General features: G+C 37.8%; 4 protein-coding genes across 8 annotated transcripts; 3 read left to right on the top strand and 1 right to left on the bottom strand.

Annotated features, from left to right (window-relative positions):
• The first annotated feature begins 347 nt into the window (after positions 1–347).
• LOC103334767 (integral membrane hemolysin-III-like protein) lies at positions 348–3,792 on the top strand. 2 transcript variants are annotated; one of them, XM_008237733.3, is made up of 4 exons: positions 348–493; positions 1,193–1,969; positions 2,073–2,156; positions 3,419–3,792. In XM_008237733.3, exons 2-4 carry the CDS (start codon positions 1,207–1,209, stop codon positions 3,514–3,516), a joined length of 945 nt encoding a protein of 314 aa, XP_008235955.1. In that variant the 5' UTR covers positions 348–493; positions 1,193–1,206; the 3' UTR covers positions 3,517–3,792. The 2 variants fall into 2 exon arrangements, with proteins under 2 accessions (XP_008235955.1, XP_008235956.1); XM_008237734.3 differs by having other exon boundaries at positions 371–493; positions 1,207–1,969.
• An 818-nt stretch (positions 3,793–4,610) lies between these two features.
• Positions 4,611–5,875, top strand: DAZ2 (C2H2-like zinc finger protein). The gene has a single exon (XM_008237756.3). The coding sequence runs from the start codon at positions 4,669–4,671 to the stop codon at positions 5,719–5,721; it is 1,053 nt and encodes a 350-aa protein (XP_008235978.1). The 5' UTR covers positions 4,611–4,668; the 3' UTR covers positions 5,722–5,875.
• A 4,920-nt stretch (positions 5,876–10,795) lies between these two features.
• Positions 10,796–15,300, top strand: LOC103334791 (protein NLP2). Its single transcript, XM_008237757.3, is given in 5 exon segments — positions 10,796–11,697; positions 12,250–12,297; positions 12,398–13,418; positions 13,977–14,605; positions 14,607–15,300. Coding segments are annotated over 5 exon segments (2,829 nt in total). The 5' UTR covers positions 10,796–10,833; the 3' UTR covers positions 14,874–15,300.
• On the bottom strand, positions 12,108–19,791 carry LOC103334771 (Pentatricopeptide repeat (PPR) superfamily protein). Of its 4 annotated transcripts, none has more exons than XM_008237738.3 (5): positions 17,215–19,791; positions 16,370–16,571; positions 15,439–15,846; positions 12,740–13,400; positions 12,108–12,634 (listed from the first exon to the last, which is right to left on the bottom strand). In XM_008237738.3, the coding sequence occupies exons 1-2, from the start codon at positions 19,746–19,748 to the stop codon at positions 16,460–16,462; spliced, it is 2,646 nt and encodes an 881-aa protein (XP_008235960.2). In that variant the 5' UTR covers positions 19,749–19,791; the 3' UTR covers positions 12,108–12,634; positions 12,740–13,400; positions 15,439–15,846; positions 16,370–16,459. The 4 variants fall into 4 exon arrangements, with proteins under 4 accessions (XP_008235960.2, XP_088911335.1, XP_088911336.1 ...); XM_089055209.1 differs by having other exon boundaries at positions 12,740–13,316; XM_089055210.1 differs by having other exon boundaries at positions 15,573–15,846.
• Positions 19,792–20,213: the final 422 nt, after the last annotated feature.

Here is a 20,213-nt window from a genome sequence, read left to right as displayed (position 1 = left end):
ATATATATAACTTCCAAGTTAAATGGTCTCTAATGAGTATGTTAATTATGTTTTTTGTTTTGTTTTATAGTAATTGAGTAGCTTGAGTGGTTTTTGTTGCTTCCAAACACGGAAGAACTTACAATTTGTAATTTTCATCTTCGAATAACTAGACTTCTAAGATTTTATGATCTTTTACTTGTCATCTACGGGATCTGAAACTTGTTTCCTAGTTTTAATTTTCAAGTCCAACCAATCCAAGTGTCTTTAAAAGGAAAAAGAAAAAATCAAGCAGGAAAAGGTTAAGTGTTGATAATTAGGTCTATATTATATCAAACTTCTAGGGAAAATTATAAATACCAAAAGATTGTGGGACCAAAATCAAATTTCTAAAGCATACGGAGGGACTAAACTACAAAACTTCACGCATTATCAGAGGCTTAGAGCCAAAGCTTCTGGCTTTTGAAACCCGTCTTTTTTCTGTTTCAACTTGAAGCGGTTCCAATGAGCTACGGTAATGCTTCTTCCCCTTTACCTTGGATTGGAATTTTTCTTGATCAAGCTCTTTCTTTTCTTGCTCGAGTCTTACTCTGTTCTTCTATTGTCCTTCTGTTTACGCGTATGCATATATTTTGAGACGCTCTATTTAGGTGTGTGGTTGCCTAACATGATCAAAACTCAATTGCATGACTAACTAATCGCAGTAATTTCTTGCCTAAATTTAAATCGATCAAATGGGTGCTCCTTAATTTTCAATTTCAATAGAACCCATGTCTTAAATTGTTAAATTCATATGAAAATGCATTGATCTATATCAGGGTCATTCGTTTATTGCAATTTTTCTTGAATTTTCTGGGGTTACAACATTCAATCCAAGCATCTGAACTGAGAAAGTTATATGATCGTCCATTAGCATTTAACCTGCTTTTAGTCTGGAAATGGTATGCATTTGTTGGGTCATTGGCAGCTAAATTGGTATTTTCATGATGCTAAGTTTGGCTCTCCTGTTTATCAAAAGAAACTTACAATGTGTTTTTAGATCATAGTTCCAAACTTGAGTTTTCCCGCCAAAAATGAAAGATAAAATGTCGAGTATACAATAGTTAATGCTTTCCGAAGTTTTGCTTATTTATTTTTTTGTTACACTTATTAGTACCCTAGTTTTTTTTAGAAATTGTAATTTGCTACTTTTGACTGATTTTTCCATCACAAGGTTAATTACTTCAGATGGTTCAGCAAACCATAGATTCTAAATTTAGTGAATATGGGATGGGAGCTACCGAATCCGAATTGCCCGTTCATGATAAGCAACTGTCAGTTCCTGTAAAGAAGACTGCGTTAAGAGATCTGCAAAATGATATTAGAGTTGCAATGCCCAACTCTATTGGGAACTCTCCTCTATTAAAGAATGGAGGACCCATTAGTAATGCTCCTAGAGTTTCGGGCACCAAGAGACCTTTACCTGAACCTGAGTGCCCGATGAGCCTTCCTCAACACCAGCTCCCCAGTAGCAGCGCTGCAAATGGGCATCTTGTCTATGTTCGTAGAAAGTCGGAAGCAGATGTAGTCAGAAGTAGTACTTGTGATAATGCAAGCATTAATGCTGATTGTCAGGTATCAAGGACGCTTAGTCACCACGAGGCAAGCACCCGACCCAGTCACCACGAGACAAGCACCCAACCCAGTCACCAAGAGGCAAGCACCCGACCCGTATTCCAAACAAAGGAGTCAAAAGTTTATTGCATTCCGGCTTTTGCACCTTTTCCGATGTCAGCTTCAACCATCCAGCCTGGAAAACCTTCAGTTAATGCCCCACATTGTAAGTCTGGTATAAGAATAGCACCATCAGGATCCAATCCCCTTGCTTCTGCTACCCAAACATTGGCTGGTTCAAAGGGACTCAGAAATCTGCACTGGGAAGAGCGATGTCATCAATTGCAGTTGCTATTAAGGAAATTGGACCAGTCAGAGCAAGAGGATTATCTCCACAGTATGCTCTTGAATTGAGAAAATCCACCTTAAGATTTTTTTGTTTCAAATTGCTTAAATTTTAACTATACTGATTTACCCTTTGATTTATGTTCGTCTGTTAGTGCTGCGGTCGCTCTCCTCAGTTGACCTGAGCAAACATGCAGTTGAGTTGGAAAAGAGATCAATTCAGCTTTCACTGGAGGAAGGTAAGCTGAAATTGTGTCTTACTCTTTTCTTTAAATAGAAAGATGCTAAACAAATTTCCTGACTTGGAAAGAACTAATGATGGAAATTCATGCTTTTTTGTCTTATTCTAAATATATTTATCCGTGGTCTTTGTGTAACTTCACAATGGGAAAATAAACAAAAATATTTCTTTACTTGCAATTACTTGCTTGCCTAATCCGCGATATATATTCGTCCACATCATCTCCGAAAATTCACAGGTTATTTTGTTGGAAGTAATCTTGTATTGGGGTACTACTTATTTTAACAACATTATGCAGAGTTGTGAGATGATTCTTTTATAACTATTTTCAGTGTCTGTTATTTGGTTTCTCAAAATTCTCAATGTTTTCACATGTTTGGTAGCTAAATTGATCTGCTGTACTTGTTTATGTACAAGGATTAAAGAAAGTGTATATGGAGATGATTTAAACAATCATCAATCAATAAGTTTCGATGGTAAGGATTTTTTTTCCTCTTTTAAAGGAAATCACCCGAGATGTTTACTTTGTTCCATGGATATTTTCTTATATGCCTGTATGGCATGTATACGTGACTAGGTTAATGATACTTTGTTTTATCTTCATGTATAGTAAAGTCAAATCATCTGTTGAGTTGGCCATCATAGTCCCCCATATGTACTCAGAAACATAACTGGTACTGTTCTCAGAAATTAAGAAAAAAGAACGAGAATGCACAACCGCATGATACATGTGACTTGGTGAAAACATTGGCAAGGCTGCTTGCGGATTGGATGCCTTGTTCATTCTTTTCAGTGAGTTATGTTACAGATGTATGTGATGTATGAATTGTAAACAATTTGAGGTCCACTAAACTTATAGACGATATTTTTATGGACTTTTTGTGTGTGTGGATTTTGGTATTTCAGTGTAAGTGCTGTTGTCCAATTACCTGGCATATATCTTTTTCAAAAGCATTCGTTACTGTTTGTCATTTTAGACTCTATAATCCATTTTATGATGGGTTAGAGTTGAAAGAGCCCATGATCTTTTAATCTTCTATGACTACCAGGCAATAATATAAAGCATACTGTTTTGATATAATGTCTGGTAATCATGCCTTTTTTTCTGCGGCCACAACTGTTTAGTCGGGTAGTGGTGGTTGCATATGAAGTTTTAAGCTTTCTATTTGATTGTGCCTATTATATTTTCACCTAAAATATGTGGAAACAGCACAAAACCTATTTTTCTTATATTCCTCTTTGCATCTCCGATTCTTGCAGCAAAAGAATTGCAGCGTGTTGGGTTTTTGAATGTTCTAGGGAAACCTGCGAAGCAATTCAAAGTACCGTCAACTCATCAAGACCGATCAGATAAGTGAAAGGACGCCAGGGAGTTGTGATGCTCAGTAAATTGCTGCTGGATAGAAGTGTGCCTACTAGTTTCTTTTACACTAGTTGCATCTTTTCTGCAGTTGGTTTGCTGGTATTCACTGCAAGTCTGTAATATTCAGCCTATCATATATACTGTAATTTTCTTTTTTTTGGTATCAGCTGTATCCAAAGCTGCTGAAAATGATTGAATTGTAACTGTTGAAAAAAATGTAAAAGAAAATTTGTCAATTGTTATGATGCTATCTTAATGCTTCCTTGGTACAGCTTCTGATTTGATCCTTGCTCGTTTAGTTTGTGTTGGGCTATGCCCTCTGTGGTTCTCTGTGTATTGGGCTCAAAATGTGGTGGGCCTAGCTGTTTCCTCCATTCTTTTTAACCCAAGTTTTAGGTGGTAAAGTGAGGTTTTAGACCCCATTTAGTGGCTCGGCTTGGACAACATTAGAGTTGAGACCGTCCTTATAAGACACTACTGTTGTCCAATTTAATAAGTTCATTCTCAAAATTTAAAAGTTTACTGAACATCACGCATAACACTTATCCTATTTAATTGAAATAATTCAGTTCAGTTCCATTTTGCCAAAAGGCAAGAGATAATCATGTACACCTTCAGCTCAGTTCAATGCTTCATGGAAAGTTTATGATATCCCAACCCCTACCCCACCAAAAAAAGTTAGTTAAATGAAAAAGCAACAATGACTGGTTTTTAAGTAGAATTTGTTGGTTACAAATTACAATGCATCTTTAGAAAGTGAAAGGGTTATACTTATTTTATTATTTTAAGTCCACATTATTTGTAAAGAGAAAAATAGAGATTTTGCGTAATGGAATATATATTTTTTTAAAGAAAAGCTGCTCATTGCCAGTTTTTTTTTTTTTTTGCTTGCCACCTTGATGCACACGCAATGTGCTTGTGGATGAAGAAAAGAAATAAATACCCAAAAAAATATATACATTATGGGATAGTGGGTTTGAACTGTACGGATAGGAACCACACTAACTGTTTATAACTGCCAATTCAAGATGAGTCCAAAGTAACTGCTTTCCTGCCCTACAAAATCCAAACCTACACCAACTGTTCGACTTTTTTCGTCCTCCCCCAATTTTTTTGTCTTTCTTGCCAAAATCAGAGAAAAGCTTCAATGAACAACTCTCCCGACCTGGATTTCCGATTCCCCACAACCCACCAAGACCTCGTCGTTTCCACCACCGCCACCCCCTCCACTGCTTTCGCTGCTGCTTCTTCTTCTTCCACTTATTTTGTTGGGGACGATAAAACCCACCAAAATCCTAGGAAAAAACGCTCGAAACTGATCAGACTCGACAACCCAGTTGCTCCAAGTAGGATTTCAAGGCCCAAGTATGCCAAAAAACCCGACCCATCTGCGCCAAAGATCACAAAGCCCTGTAGTGAGTGTGGGAAGAAGTTTTGGTCATGGAAGGCTCTGTTTGGGCACATGCGTTGCCACCCTGAGCGGCAGTGGCGCGGCATCGACCCGCCACCCAACTTACGACGACCCGTTTCCCCGAACGCGCCGTTGAGTGTGGAATGGGCAATGGGGGAAGCAGACCACGAGGCGGCCTCGAGTTTGATAATGCTTGCTAGTGGGTGCACTAATGGGGCAAGTAATGAGATCACTACTCAGAGTATTAGTACAAGTACTTTTCAGGGTGCTCAAGAGGTGTTTGATGGTGGTAATGGGAGGTTTGAGTGTTCAAGTTGCAAGAAAGTATTTGGGTCCCACCAGGCTTTGGGGGGCCACAGGGCAAGCCACAAGAATGTGAAGGGCTGTTTTGCAATTACAAGGAGTGATGGTGAGGTTGATCAGGATCATCATCACAATGGTGATGGTGAACGGGATGATGGGGATGATGATGTGATGGAGGAGAATAATAAGATGGTTATGGTGTTGGGAGGATCAGGGCACAAGTGTAGTGTTTGTTGGAGGGTTTTTTCAAGTGGTCAAGCTTTGGGAGGGCACATGAGGTGTCATTGGGACAAAGGGGATGAGCCATCATCATCATCCATGATGATGACCCAATTAGGGCTAAGTCAGCAGCACCAGCAGCCTAGTGGGATTTCAAAGGAAGGCCATTCTGGTGGATTGGATTTGAATTTGCCTGCAGCTTCTCATATTGAAGATGCTCAATCCTCTTCTTCAGGCCTCACTTTGGATTTAAGGTTGGGTCTTTGAGGGGACTTAAATTTCTGTCTGCTAACTCTCTAATGTTACTAGCAACTTAATTAGGATTGGTATATTTTGTAACTATTGATATTTGACTTGGAAAAGATGTGTTTTAGTTAAAACTTTTGTTGGCTCCACAATTAGGAGACAAATATTGTGTTTCACAGAATACCTGAAAATACAGTATCTCATTACTAATATACTTATAAATTACAAAGCTCAGTTCTTTTTGTATTAATCCAGTTGGTCCAAAGATTGAATAGTTAGTCCTAATGTCAAGTCTGAAATTGTTCCAAAAACCAAATGTAGTCTGAAAAATCAGCAAAACAGTAGTTTGTGCAAGTTTTTTATATTAGCCCATTGGATTTGATGTAATGAATTCAGATTGGGGTACTTGCCCCAAATGACTATAAGTTGATGCACGCACTTAGCACTGTAGTTGGGTTTGCAAACAAAGCCTCTTGGTTGTGGAAATAGTGCTTCCTTTTAGATTTGTGAACTGTGGGATAAATTCTACTGAATCATACCACACTTGATAATATATAAGATTCTGATTCTTGTGGCTAGTTATAATCTTTGTGACTGATGATTTATATCACTGGTAATGGATATAGAAACACACATGATCAAATTTTGGTGGCCTTAAATTATACAGAGGGTTTAAGGTTACACAGTTCAGGGCTAATAATCAATCATCAAGGGAAGAAGAATTCACAAGGCAGTATATTTGTGGAGAAAATAGTTTGGGCTATAGCTGCACAATCCATTTATGGGTTTGTATGTGAATGTGATCTTTGGGTTTGAACAGAATCAAATCATTCCTAGTCTCATCTTTCTGACCCATCTAGACTTAGAATTTGGCTGACTTTGGAAATGATCCTTTCCATATTTTTTTAGGTCAAACTTTCCAATTCAGTAGGTGTTAGTTTTTTTCCCCATGTTACAGAGTAGGTATTAGTTGACATTATCACACTATTCCTTGGCTCTCTCTCTCCCTCTCTTCCCAGGGCAAGTCAAATAATGATGAGCTTTTCTGTAAGTTGAGATGCTTTAAATTTCTCACAGTAAAGAAAAAGATCAAAGTTACCTTATGGATAAGAATCTAGTCTTTACTTTTTAACTTTAAGGAACTGTTAATCTGCTGGCATATGTAGGTCTGTATCTCAGATATTTACTTTTTCAAGCTTTCCTGACTCATGTTCAATTAACACAGCCGCACAACTTTTTCTTTCAAAGGTTGATCTACTTTACATTACTCTAAGCCTCAAAAATTCACAATTGGGTAAAACATGGTATAAAAGCTTAAGTCAACTAACACCTTTACATCAATTTTACTGCACCTAAAGTAACTTTGCCTTGAAAGAATCTCTCTCATCTCTGCAACTTAGAGGATTCTTCTTGGTGATTTCTGTAGTTTACAATCAGATTTTCTGTTTGGTTTGTGAGAAAGTAGAAGAAAAAGGAAAGTCATTTTACCTGTAATGGCAGGGTACGTAATGGCTATAATATTCAAATCAATATATAGAATTTAATTATTAAAAAAATTAAAACTAATTAATTTTTCCTTTATCATGTTAAATGATTGAACTAGCACATCATCCTCTCTGTCGGAGAATAGACATTGCCCATATCAACCTTTTTTTTTCCTTTGCCCTAAGTAGCAGTCAATTACTGTCATTCTATATATGGTCACTTCTATAAACAAACTTCACACGAAACCCCAACATGACATGACCCTTTCAAATCTTTATATGAAAATAACCCAAAAAAAAGTTACTGGTCTCTGAGACTCAAGAATTATATACGTATATATATATATATATTTAACAACAAATCTTTGAAAAGCTTGATGTACACTTCAACAATGCACTCATGATTTCTGATAAACCCTTTTTTTTCCAACTTTCTGAGTCACTTGATAATTTTTGGGCAAAATTTTAAAGCAACCCAACTAAAACTGAACATGACTTCATGATTTCTGCCTTGACAGCCCAATAAAATGCTGTTTTAGCTGAAGGGTTGATTAGATTCCAGTCACACTATCTGGGAACTACTTCATATGCCACTGACTGTGATGGAAATTAGAAATTAATCCAAATTTTGCTTTAACATCAAAATCCCAATTCCCATTATAAATTGTCCCTACTAAGCTTGCATTATTAACAATGTAGACTTTTGCCACTGTTCAATTCAAAAAGTCGAGCAATAGAAAAGTATAGCAGTCTACATCCCACTGCATATACATGTTTTCTGCAGGTTCATGTTTATCATAAATGACCATCACTTTCCCACAATCAATTTGCTGTCAAGAGTAATTTTTAATCACTTGGCAAAGAATTGATTCTTTCTTTGATTGTGGTTGGGTTTTGAACAACAAAAAAAGGACCACACATGAGGTTTTCTTCAACTAACCCTAAGCCTCACCAACTCAACTCTCCATTACAAAGATTGTACAATTACCTCAGTGGAAGGCCCTTTTACTGTTTCTGATTGGAGAAAAATTAAATTTTTACTGTTTCTGATTAGAGAAAATTAAATGTTTACTGTGCATTATTTTCACCTTACTTAACACTGACACCAACAGAGACTTCACCTAACCCTACTGATTCTAGCTCTCCCCACTGAACATTGTCACACTGCACTATATGGAGGCCCTCATAGTAAGCAAATTATCATGATTGAAGGAAACTTGATCACAATTTCACTTGGTTTTTCCCTCGAACTACTCAATCAGAGCTTTGCTTATAGTTTTAAGTCAAAGAATCGTAATCCGTCGTCTGTTAGTGTGGGCTTTGCCCATTATTGTTGTAGTGTTTATCTATATTTTCTGCAATATGATCCATGTGAATATCTTGCCTCAATTCAACCAACCATGTGACACTTTTTTTTTCTTCCTTTCCCTGTCTGCCCATTTGAGTTGGGACATGAAAATATGGGTCCTCTGACTGATCTATGTTTAAGCATAATCAATCAGCATTATTCAAGCACCTAGTTTTCTACTATATAACATCTTTTTCTGCTGATGAAGATGAACAAGTCTCCTTAATTCCTTCTACTCCTCTTGTTGTCTTCCCTTTAGATTTACTTGTAGTCCTCTTAATCCTCATCAGAGCTTATAGGTGCTCTCACTTCACTTACAACTGTTTGCAACACTGGCCGACGTAAAAATAATCTAAGCAAGTAAAATAATAAGATAAAATTAGCATAAGAAAACAAAATTAGATTAGTGGATATTTATATGCAGCGTGTTGGTTACAACTTACCAAATAAAATTGTGCACTTCAACTTTAATTAGGACTTCTTACCATTTGAAAAAAAGTTGAAGCAATGTGTCACCTCAATTCAAATCTACGACTTTAGTGCATCCATTCTTTCGTCTAAAAAAGTTGCATGTGCTTCACACGTGAGCGTATGTAAATATATTTTGGGTATCAAAATATCCTTTGAAATGGTCACTTGCAAATCACGTACAAATTTTTGAACCAAAAAAAAATACGGGAATGAGATAATAGGTGGCACATTATTACAACAAAATTGTAACATGAGGTGATATATTTAAAGTGTCTTCTTTGATAAGTGACAAATTGTTATAGTTCAAGTGACATTAATTTTCCCTACGTATATATATTGTAAAAGTAATGTTGTCTTACGAGGTAAACGTAGGCATACTATGTTATACATACAATAAAAATACGCCCACTACTTTAAAAATACTGGTATTTACTGTATATTCATATGTTGAAGTTTTAAAGGTAATTAATTATGATTAAGAAAAGGATTAAATTCAATTAAATACAGAGGCATCCTTTTCACCGATGGCGTGCACGTGTGTGCGTCACTTGAAAATACTTCTTCACCCAAGGATGAGTCTCCTTCTGACCTGTGTCGTAAGGACAGCGGAAATAGCCGCATACATAGAGAGAGAAAGAGAGGGGAAGAGAGAGGAAGAGAGAGAGTTATTATTTTTAATCTTTATATTCGCGTCTAGATTTTACTTTTTTTTTTTTTTTTTTTCCAGGAGTCTAGATTTTACTTGAGCACAGTTGACTGCCAGAACAAAACATAACTGGAATTGAAAGGATGCATGATTGGAATATGATGAACTGCTTGATCTAAGTACATTTACATGCATAGCTTTTTTAAAATATAGTTTTAAAAAAAAAAAAATTTCTGTTTGTGGGGTCCAAGTTACATAAGAGATTCTTTTTCTTAAAAAAAAAGAAAAAAAAGAAAAGGTTTCTTTAGCTCTTAAATAGGAGATTCGTCACACGTCCTGCCTCAAAGAATTAGACACACAAAAACCAAGAGAGGAGGAAGCTTGAACAACTCTGAGTCTCTCTCTAAAGGAGGAGGATATATAAATACCAAACTCATTTTATTTTTGAGACTTTGAGAGAGAAAGAAATTCCTTTATTTCCTTTGTGTGCATGGTGGGAGACCAATTCAGTTTCTTGTTGTGACACTAAACTTCAGCTTGTTTCTTCATAAAAGCTCAACCGAGATCACTTTTTCCTTCAATCTGAATTCACACAGTGAGTGATGAGTGACTTTGATTTAATTCTCTTCTGTTTTCTATAACATTCTTTTCTTTTCTATACCCAGTTCTATGCAGGCATGTATTCTAGGACTTGTTTTGTTTGTATCTTTCTTTGTACAAATTAACCAGTCTCTTAATAACACAAAAACAGGATATTTTTATAAACTTGGGTTCTTGATTTTCTCTGACTTAGATATGTTCATGAATCCTAAACATTGAAATCAGAAATCTTGTTTTGTTAACTCTCATCATGAGTGCAGTTTGAACCCAGGCTGATGTAACTTCTGGATCAATGAAGTTTCAAATAAGAAAAAAAAAATTGTTCTGGAGTGGACAAAAGTTCTGAACTTTACGTTTAAAATAAAGAAGTGTGTGTGTATTGTGTATGAGTGCATGTGTGTATGTCAAGCTGTTGTTAGTTTCTTGGTCGGAAATGGCAGTTAGTTTCTTCCTTTTAATTTTCTTCATCTTGACGGTTCCCGGGTCTTGACTGTGTCTGAAATTTGGTTTGTCATTGATTATAGCGGATCTGCTGGAAACTTGAACAAAAAGAAGAAGGGAAAAAGAAAAAAAAACTCTTCACTATGAACTATGGTGCCTTGATGCCAAATTCTTCTTCCTATGGAACATTGTCTGACACAACCATGGAAGTGGACTTCATGGATGAGATTTTATTTGAAGGATGCTGGTTGCAGAGCAATGCTGGATTCAACCTTCTGCAGCAGCAGCAGCAGCAGCTGGTTTGTCCTCCGATTTCTCAGGATCTAACTGACCATCCTTCACATTACTTTCCTCCTTATGATCATCAGTCTAACAGCACTGTTGCTCATTTGAGTATGAGCCCCCATCAGCAAATCTATCAAGAAGAAAACACTGATGGAAGTTATCCTGAATCCCACTCTAGTTTTGTAGTTGAAGGCAACACTGAGGCAGGCAGGAGGTTGTGGATTGGTCCCAGGGCAAATCCAGGCCCTTCATCTTCTGTGAAAGAGAGGCTAATGCTGGCCATTGGATACGTGAAAGAATGCACAAAAGGCAGAGATGTGCTTATTCAAATTTGGGTGCCTATTAAGAGAGGAGGCAGGCAATATCTCACCACTCATGATCAGCCATTCTCTCTTGACCCAAACTGCAAGAGTCTTGCAGGCTACAGAAATGTTTCCAAAGATTACCAGTTCATAACCGAGGAGGATTCAGCTGAGTCTGTCGGGTTGCCCAGTAGAGCCTTTCTGGGGAAGTTGCTTGAGTGGACTCCCGATGTTTGTTTCTTCAGAAGCTACGAGTACCCTCGTATTGATTACGCTCAGCAGTACGATGTTCGGGGTTCTCTGGCCCTTCCCATCTTTGAAAACGGCAGTGGAACTTGCTTGGGGGTCTTTGAGATTGTAATGACTCCACAAAAGGTCAATTATCGTCCAGAACTAGAATATGTCTGCCAAGCTCTTGAGGTCTCTTCTTTCTTCAATTTCTTCTTCAGAAATTCTAATTATAAGTCTCTGAAGAGTCTTTAGAAAAAGCTTCAGAAATTTTGATTATATATCTCTGAAGAAGTATGAGAAAATCATTAATTTCAGTGAATTATATTAAGTGATTAGTTAATTAAATAGTAGCTCACATCCACACAAATTTTGCTCGTCATGCCATGCAAGTATCTATATGTTGTCTTTCCATTTGGCCAAAAAAAAAAAAAAAAAAAAAAAAAACTATTTTCATTCATTTGTGTTGCACAAAATTTGTTGTGCTGATATGGAAATTGGCTTTCAGATTCCTCACATGTTCTTCATTGTGATTATTGCTACTGCATTAAAAATAATTGTTAGGAGTTTAAAAAATCTTTAATAAATTTATAAAGGCTGAGTTTTGTGTCTTCCTCAACTGAGGAGACTGATCTTGTATTTATAGGCAAAAAATTACTATGTTGCAAGCAACCAAGTACAAACTGGATATACAACTACAATGATTATTTATGTTCTAACCAACTAAAGCATATTGATTTGCAGACTGTTGATCTCAGGAGCTCTCAGAACTTCTGGCCCCTGTGTGTAAAGGTAAGAGGATGGCACAGCAGAACAGAAACTTTGATTATCTTACAATTCATTCCTAATATCACAGAAGTGCTTACTGTATGCTCTTTTTTTGTCTTGACAGACGCGTGATGAGCTGTTCCAAGCTGCCTTGACTGAAATAGTAGAGGTGTTAGCATCTGTCTGCAAGACTCATAGATTGCCTTTGGCTCAGACTTGGGCTCTATGTATCCAACAAGGCAAAGGCGGATGCCGACACTCTGATGAGAACTATGCTCATTGTGTTTCGACAGTGGATGCTGCTTGCTTTGTGGCTGATCTTGACATATTGGGCTTCCATGAAGCGTGCTCTGAGCATCACCTGTTTCAAGGTCAAGGAATTGTTGGAACAGCATTCACAATAAACAAACCGTGTTTTGCAACTGACATAAAAGCCTTTAGCAAGACGGAATATCCTCTCTCTCACCATGCTAGGATGTTTGGGCTGCACTCTGCTGTAGCAATTCCCTTTCGAAGTGTTTATACTGGACCAGCTGATTTTGTCCTGGAATTTTTCTTACCTAAGGATTGCCAAGACCCTGAAGAACAGAAACAGATGCTCAACTCACTGTGCATTGTTATACAGCAGGCTTGTCGGAGTCTACATGTTAACGTAGACAAAGAACTCGAAGAGGAAATCATGTTCCCGATCAGGGAACCAGTTATTGGTTCAGATGGAGGACTTCATAAAGAAGAAACTCAGAGACTGATATCTTCTCCCACCGAAGAGCAATCTGGAAAAGAGTCTTCCTGGATTGCACATATGATTGAGGCCCAACAGAAGGGTAAAGGCGTCTCTGTCTCATTGGATTATCAAACAGAAGAACCTAAGGAAGAGTTCAAGGTGACAACCCATTGGGGTAACACTCAGGGGAGTTTACACAGTGGGCAGGTATTTTCAGAATTTGGGCAGCTCCATCAAAGTTCTGGATCACATGGAAATGTTGAGGGTGGTGCAGACTCTTATTCTTTTGGTGGGCGTCGCACATCAGGTGGTAAAAAAGCTGGTGAGAAGAGGAGGACAAAGACAGAGAAGACCATCAGCTTGCCAGTTCTTCAGCAATATTTCGCAGGGAGTCTAAAAGATGCTGCCAAAAGCATTGGAGGTAGGAGAAAATCCATTACATATACATACAACTAGTACTTTTCTGATATTTTTCAGATTAAATATTCAACATGACAACTCAATGATATATACACCTAGTGCACTGTCTAAAATCCTTTCTTAATGCTATAATTAGATTCTGCTAAAGCCATTTCAAGAAAACTATTTGAAACAAAATTTCCTTCTTGCATCTAAATGCAGGGTCTATGCATAACCTTATATTCCGATAAAAAAGAAAAAGAAAAATAAGGCATAACCTTATTAGTTCCTTGACATTTAGACTTTTTCTGTTCCTGATTTCAAGTAGCAGCCCTGCATACCCCTTGTAAGAAGGGGCTGGATTGTTTTACCTTAGAGTTAGGGCATCAGAGATATGTTTATCTCAAGTCATTTGACTTCAGTCAGGAAACTATTGGCTAAAATATCAATCAAGTTCTAAGCTAGCACATGCACTTTGCCCTCCATAAATTTAGTTGGCAGTTCTATTCACTGTCTCCAGAGATTTTTAGCGAATAGCTAGCTCGCCAATAATCTCTTACACACTTTGTTTCATATGCAGTTTGCCCCACTACTCTGAAAAGGATATGCAGGCAGCATGGGATTACCCGATGGCCTTCTCGAAAGATAAAAAAGGTGGGCCACTCTCTCAAGAAACTCCAGCTTGTGATCGACTCAGTCCAGGGTGCGGAGGGTGCTATTGATATCGGTTCCTTCTACTCGAGCTTCCCAGAGTTGAACTCTCCAAAGTTTCCAGGGTCTGGTCAGTATTCATCGATGAATATGAGCGACCATTCCAAGCAAATAAACCCTCAACAACATGATCAGAGTGGCTTGTATAGCCATGTAACCACTACAAAGTCTCCATCCTCGTCATGCAGTCAGACTTCTGGTCCAAGTGTCTGTGTTGCTGGAGCACAACAGCATACAATTACTATCAATACCTTGGGTAGTGGAGATGCTTTAATGACAGAAGACCCTGTTGGAGTGCTAAAGAGAGCTTGCAGCGATGCAGACTTACATGCCTCATTTCAAGAGGAAACAAAGCTTATCCATAGATCCCAAAGCCATAAATCCTTCAGTGACAACCTGAGTTATGAGAACTTACCTCCCTTACCCTTACCAGGAAGCAGTGGCCGGAGCTTGTGGGATGGGGGCATTTACAGAGTAAAAGCTACTTTCAGGGATGAAAAAAATAAGGTTCAGCATGCTACCAAACTGTAGTTTCAGAGATTTGCAACTAGAGATTGCAAGAAGATTCAATTTAGATGATATCAGTAGAACTGGGATCAAGTACCTGGACGATGATTGCAAGTGGGTTCTTTTAAATTGTGATGCTGATCCTGAAGAGTGCATGGAGCTATACAGCTCGTCTCCAGGCCGCACAGTCAGGCTCTGCCTTCAACAAGTTTTTCATCCAAATCTAGCAGCCTCTTTTGGCAACAGAAGCCCATCCTAACATTATCATCACTACTGAAGTTTTCTACTTGGCACATGTTGTTTAGGATCAAAGAGTGTACAGTTGTCATCTGGTGGAGTTGTTAGAAAGGAATTATGTTGATGGTTGGTTGAGAACTTAGGAATCTGTTCACAGTTCCATGTATAAAAAGCCATTTCATCTTATTTTGTAGATCAAATGGTTAATCTAGGTGAAATAATTTGAATTATGTTATTATTTATTTATTTATTAGGACCACACTTAGCCATCCTAGGCTGTATAAATCATGAAATTACATATCTGGCAGTTTTCATCTGTGAAACTGCCATTGTATGAACATTCTATTTGGTGCTATTCAGTATCTAAGGTTGTATTTAAAGGCTTAGGGTGCAGTAAATAAGTCACATATTATTGTCAAAGAGGTGAAACAAGAAATATGTTTGTGAAATTTGTGTATAAATTTCGTGTGTGTGTGTGAGTGTGTGTTTCTATGTGACAAGTACAATGAGACGGCAACTGTAGAGAATATATATCTATATGTTTTATAAATTTCACAAATTTGACATTTTATTTACAGAAGTTATACCTGGTGTAAAATATGGATCTATTTACAGACTAGAGGAATACAGGCACAATGGACCCAAGCAAGCAAATATCAGATATGAGAAACACAATTCAGTGCGAAAGAACCAAGGGAGAATGGGCAGATGGAGATCTCACAACTGAGTAGAGGCAATACTTGGGGAACCATGTCCGCGAATGATGAATGGCAGATCTTGTGGCATGCATCCTCTAGAGGTAACAACTAGGGTTCTAGCTTCCTTCAACTTTGGCGCCAGTCGGTCTGGTCAAATTATTACCGCAAAGTAGGAAAATATGATTTATAGCGACCAATGCCATTTCATACTAAAGCATAATGCCCAAACAGAAGTAGCATATTGGTAGGAATACCAAGCCCAATCAAGTTCACTTGACACACATAAGGATGAAACACCTGAAAAAGATAGATTGGTTGAGCTTTAGTGCTAGAAATAAAGTTACTATAGCAGGTAGCAGAAAGTATAAAAAGAGACCATAAAAGTTTGGACCTTCACAAGCAGATGATAATTATTCACCTAGTTTGGTAATTGCTATTCAACAACAATGCAAAACTATGGTACAGAAACCATTTTTTGGTTAAAGAGAATTCTAGAAAAAGAAAGTCAAACCAACAGCCTAAAACGAAGTGAGCTGCATGAGATCTTGCATACCAACAGCCTAACACGAAGAGCTCATTGATTTCTAGTTAGTGCAATCAATAGCCTTGGAGGGATTTCAGTCTAATTGTGCTGTAAGATATCTAACATAAGACAAAGTAATTACGTTTATTCACTGAGCAAACTTGGCTGCTAATCCTACATGGGATTTTGACAAGACTTACTGCTGGGTTCTCATTGGTTTCACATTGCCTGCCACTCATGAGAATATATAATTTTTTTTCAAAGGAGACAAGTCAAAATGAGAAAAACCAATTATACCTGGAATCATAAAGGTTGATTTCTTGCTTGGCTTTATTTTTGGGGTTCCCTTATCTCTCCAACCTACTCCACGAAATTGTTCATTGAATCTCAGTAATCAATAAATTCATTTTTCTGGGACTGCAAACTCCTTAGACTCCCTCGACCCCAGCCTTTCTGTACCCGCTTAAGGGTTTTCAGTGCAATTCCACTGCCATCATCTCTGTGAAAAAACAAAGGTAAGAGTTACCAGTTTAGGAATATCATCACAGACTACGAAGTTGATAATAACATTAAGAAAGGCTAGATTGCACCAATCAAAACCTTAAAGGGCTTCAAGCATCAAGTTCAAGGTAACATTCGAAAATCAAAGATGCAGTAACTTAAGTGGAGCCAGGATTTGTGACTACAGCGGTGTCATAAAGAATCTAATGAAATCAAATATGGGCAGGCCTGACTCAACCATGAAGCTTATTAAATGACTATTTGAGGCTCTTCATCAAATGCCTTGCCCCTCCCCTTAGAAGAAAAATGATTGCATATTCACTCAAGGTTATGGCAGAAACAAGTAGAGTTATTGGCTTATTTGTAACGTTTGGTATATTGTATGAATAAGATATACCATCATTCTTTATGGTATTTGTTTCTAAGACTGGAGAGGTTCCTTATGCGCAAACAGAAATAAGTTGCAAAGTGGAGAGAGGGAGAAGATAAAAAAAATACAACTCATGAAAATATCAATTCAAAAGTAAATAAGTACAGAACCAATATGGTCCGGTTATAACCACAAAACAATGTCAAAATGTGATTAACCAAAAGGGAAGTTAAGAAGAAACAAATCATGTATAACCTGTCATCCACCATACCTGTGCACTATGGTCTGCCAATCACTTCCGCCATTGTTACTTGGTTTTCCACCAATTATTTCCCTCTCGATTCGGTAAACCTTATCTGCTACCCTACCTTCTGACTCCATTTCCATCATTGCCTCTGCAAGTTCATCAGCCTCCCGCTTATTTCCCCTTTTACTCAAGCCATCAATTACTGGCAGGAATGATGCTGGATCAAACCCATATCCTTTATTCTTCATCGTGTGAAGAATACTGCTGGCATCCTCTAACTTTTCATCCTTGCAAAGTCTGTCAATGAGATCTTTGTAGAGGAAATTCCCAAGATAAAAATACCTGTCCAATGCAACTTCAAATAGCGCTTTAGCTTTCAAGATTTCCCCCCCAGCAAGCAACTCATTGAACATCAAACTATATAAGACTTCCTTGTGGCCACATACAGTTAAAGCAATGTCAAATACCTCATGTGCAACTCCAAAATCACATGCCTTGCAGAAAGCTTTAATTAATATTCTGAAGGTAGAAATATTAGGAGATATGCCCTTCTGCAGCATTTCATCTAAAAGAGAAGTGGCGTCTTTGACTCTCTCTCCTTCACAGAGACAATTCATCATATAATTATAAGTGCATACATCAGGAGTGACTCCTCTCTCTCTCATCTCATCCATGAGTCCATATATTTCAAATATTTGCTTTTTACTCCCTAAGCCCAGTATTAGTGAATTATAAGTTTGAATGCTCTTGTTGCAACCTTTCTTCTCCATGTCCTTCAACACCCGAAAAGCAGATGATATCCTTCCTTGTTTACAAAAACTATTTATGAACATATCATAAATCACTGAATCAGGGTGCAAGTTTTTCCCCATCATCTCCATGAACTTCTTCTTAGCTTCATCAAGCCTCCCAGCCTTGCATAACCCACTAATTATGGTTGAATACGTGATCAAATCAGGGATGCATAACTTCCCATTATTACTATCGTCAACCAGGCCAATAAAGGAGTTTCCTAGGTTTCCAAGAGCCGCACTACCATGAGTCCACATCCCACTCACAATTTCAATTGCCTTGTCCAATTTCCCATCGTTGCATAGACCATCAATCACAATATTGCAGGTCACAGTATCTAAGCCATAACCTCTCTCATTCATCTTTTGCAGAAGTTCCTCTGCTTCTGATGTTCTTCCCTCTTTCCACAGGCTATGCAGCAAAATGTTGCAAGTATGAGTATTTGGGAAGCAATTATTCATCATCATCTCATGCAAAATATTGCTGGCTTCAAATACCTTCCCTTTATTGCAGAACCCATGAAGTAAAGTACTGTAGGTCACCGTATCTGGGGAAATATTGTTTCTCACCATCAGAGTCATCACCATTCTGGCATCACGGAGCATCCCATTTTTGCATAAGCCATTTATCACAATGTTATATGAGTAAATATTAGGTTCTATACCCTTATCTACCATCTCTTTAAGAACCAGTCGTGCCTCTAAGAGCTTCCCATTCTTGACCAAACCCAACAACCATATGTTATAACTCTCTAAATTAATAAAATTGCCAGCCTTTTCCATAGATTTGAACAAGGTCTCCGCTTCTTCTAACATATCTTCCCTGCAAAATCCTTGTAACATCAAATTATACGTTACAACATTAGGTTGAGGCAGTCCCATCTCTTGATCTATATGCATATCTCTAAATATTCTAGAAGCTTCAAGGATTTTTCCTGCACTACAGAGAGCCGAAATCCTAGAATTGAATGTAACGGCATCTGGAAGCATTCCATCCTCTCTCATCCTCTCTACCAATTTCTCAGCATCATCAGTCTTGCCTTGTTTACAAAGGCTAGAAATCAAAGTATTATACACAACCCTATTTGGCAAAAGATTACAACTCCTCATCTGATCCAAAACCTCCAATCCTCTGACAGCCAGCCCAGCTCTACAATACCCACGAACCAAAATCCCAACACTGTACTCATTCGGTTGACAACCCTTCTCACGCATTTTGTCAAACACCTCCCGAGCGTCACCCAAACGATCCGATTCACACAGTGAACAAATCAAAAGATTAAAAGTATAAGTTTCAGGCTTCATCCCCGAGACGATCATATCCTTATACAACCACAACACGAAATCTACATGCTTCTCCCTAAGAGAGGACTCAAGAAGCAAATTATACAAATAAACAGAGGGGGGCTCATCAGGGAATCGGCTGCGGAGATCTTTAAAATAGGAAACGGCCATATCGGAGAGGTTCGACTTGGCCAAGAGCCGCACAAGCGAAACGAGGCAAGGGCGAAGGGTTTCGCTGGGCTGCGAGACGAGAAGAAGCTGGCGAAGGCTATCGATTTCATGGTGCATTTTCGAGTCGATAAGGATGCGGGTAACGATGGGTAGGGAGCGGAGGCAGAGATCTGAAGAGGAGGAGGAGGAGGTGGGTGAGGAGAGAATACGCTTGAAGAGGTGCCATGCTAGTTTGGGATTGTTGGTGTTCTTGAACAAAGCTTTGGTGAGTGAGGTTGTTGGGTCCATGGAATGCGTTAACGATCCTCTCATAACCTTTGTTCTCTTTTAATTTTGGTTTGGCGGGAGAGGAATGAATAGCTCATAGCTCAACTAACGAACTTTCAAAAAATAAAATTAAAGAGAGAAATGAGGCCCGGCCCATGTATAATATTTTTATATTTATTTAACAAATATGTTAATAAATAAACCAAAAATTTCAAATTCGGATCTGAAAATGTTGAAAATGATTGGAGTTGGAAAATTCCGAATTTGTAACAATATACTAATAATTTTAGCTTGTAATAATGTTTACAGCAAAGTCTAAAATATTGATGGTATCGGAAATATCAATAGTCTAAAAATACGGAAATTTCGATGGAAATATCGGGATATTATCAATATCGATAAAAATTGAATAAAAACTACAGAAATTGTAAAAAAAAAACTTGGGAATTTTTTTATTGAAACTTTGAAGGATATTTATTTCGTCAATTATCTATTAGTTTATTACAAAAA

Source organism: Prunus mume, linkage group LG6 (genome assembly GCF_029339155.1).
Source record: "Prunus mume cultivar Tortuosa linkage group LG6, ASM2933915v1, whole genome shotgun sequence".
Taxonomy (NCBI): domain Eukaryota; kingdom Viridiplantae; phylum Streptophyta; class Magnoliopsida; order Rosales; family Rosaceae; genus Prunus; species Prunus mume.
Note: the sequence above shows the minus strand (reverse complement) of the source record. Positions and strands in the feature narration are given on the sequence as shown.

Coding starts and splice junctions, on each gene's coding strand:
- LOC103334767 (XM_008237733.3), top strand. CDS start 1,207: ATGGTTCAGCAAACCATAGATTCTAAATTTAGTGAATATGGGATGGGA. Junction 1,970..2,072: donor GCAAGAGGATTATCTCCACA/GTATGCTCTTGA, acceptor TTCGTCTGTTAG/TGCTGCGGTCGCTCTCCTCA. Junction 2,157..3,418: donor TCAGCTTTCACTGGAGGAAG/GTAAGCTGAAAT, acceptor CGATTCTTGCAG/CAAAAGAATTGCAGCGTGTT.
- DAZ2 (XM_008237756.3), top strand. CDS start 4,669: ATGAACAACTCTCCCGACCTGGATTTCCGATTCCCCACAACCCACCAA.
- LOC103334771 (XM_008237738.3), bottom strand. CDS start 19,748: ATGAGAGGATCGTTAACGCATTCCATGGACCCAACAACCTCACTCACC. Junction 16,572..17,214: donor TGGCAGACCATAGTGCACAG/GTATGGTGGATG, acceptor GTTTTTTCACAG/AGATGATGGCAGTGGAATTG.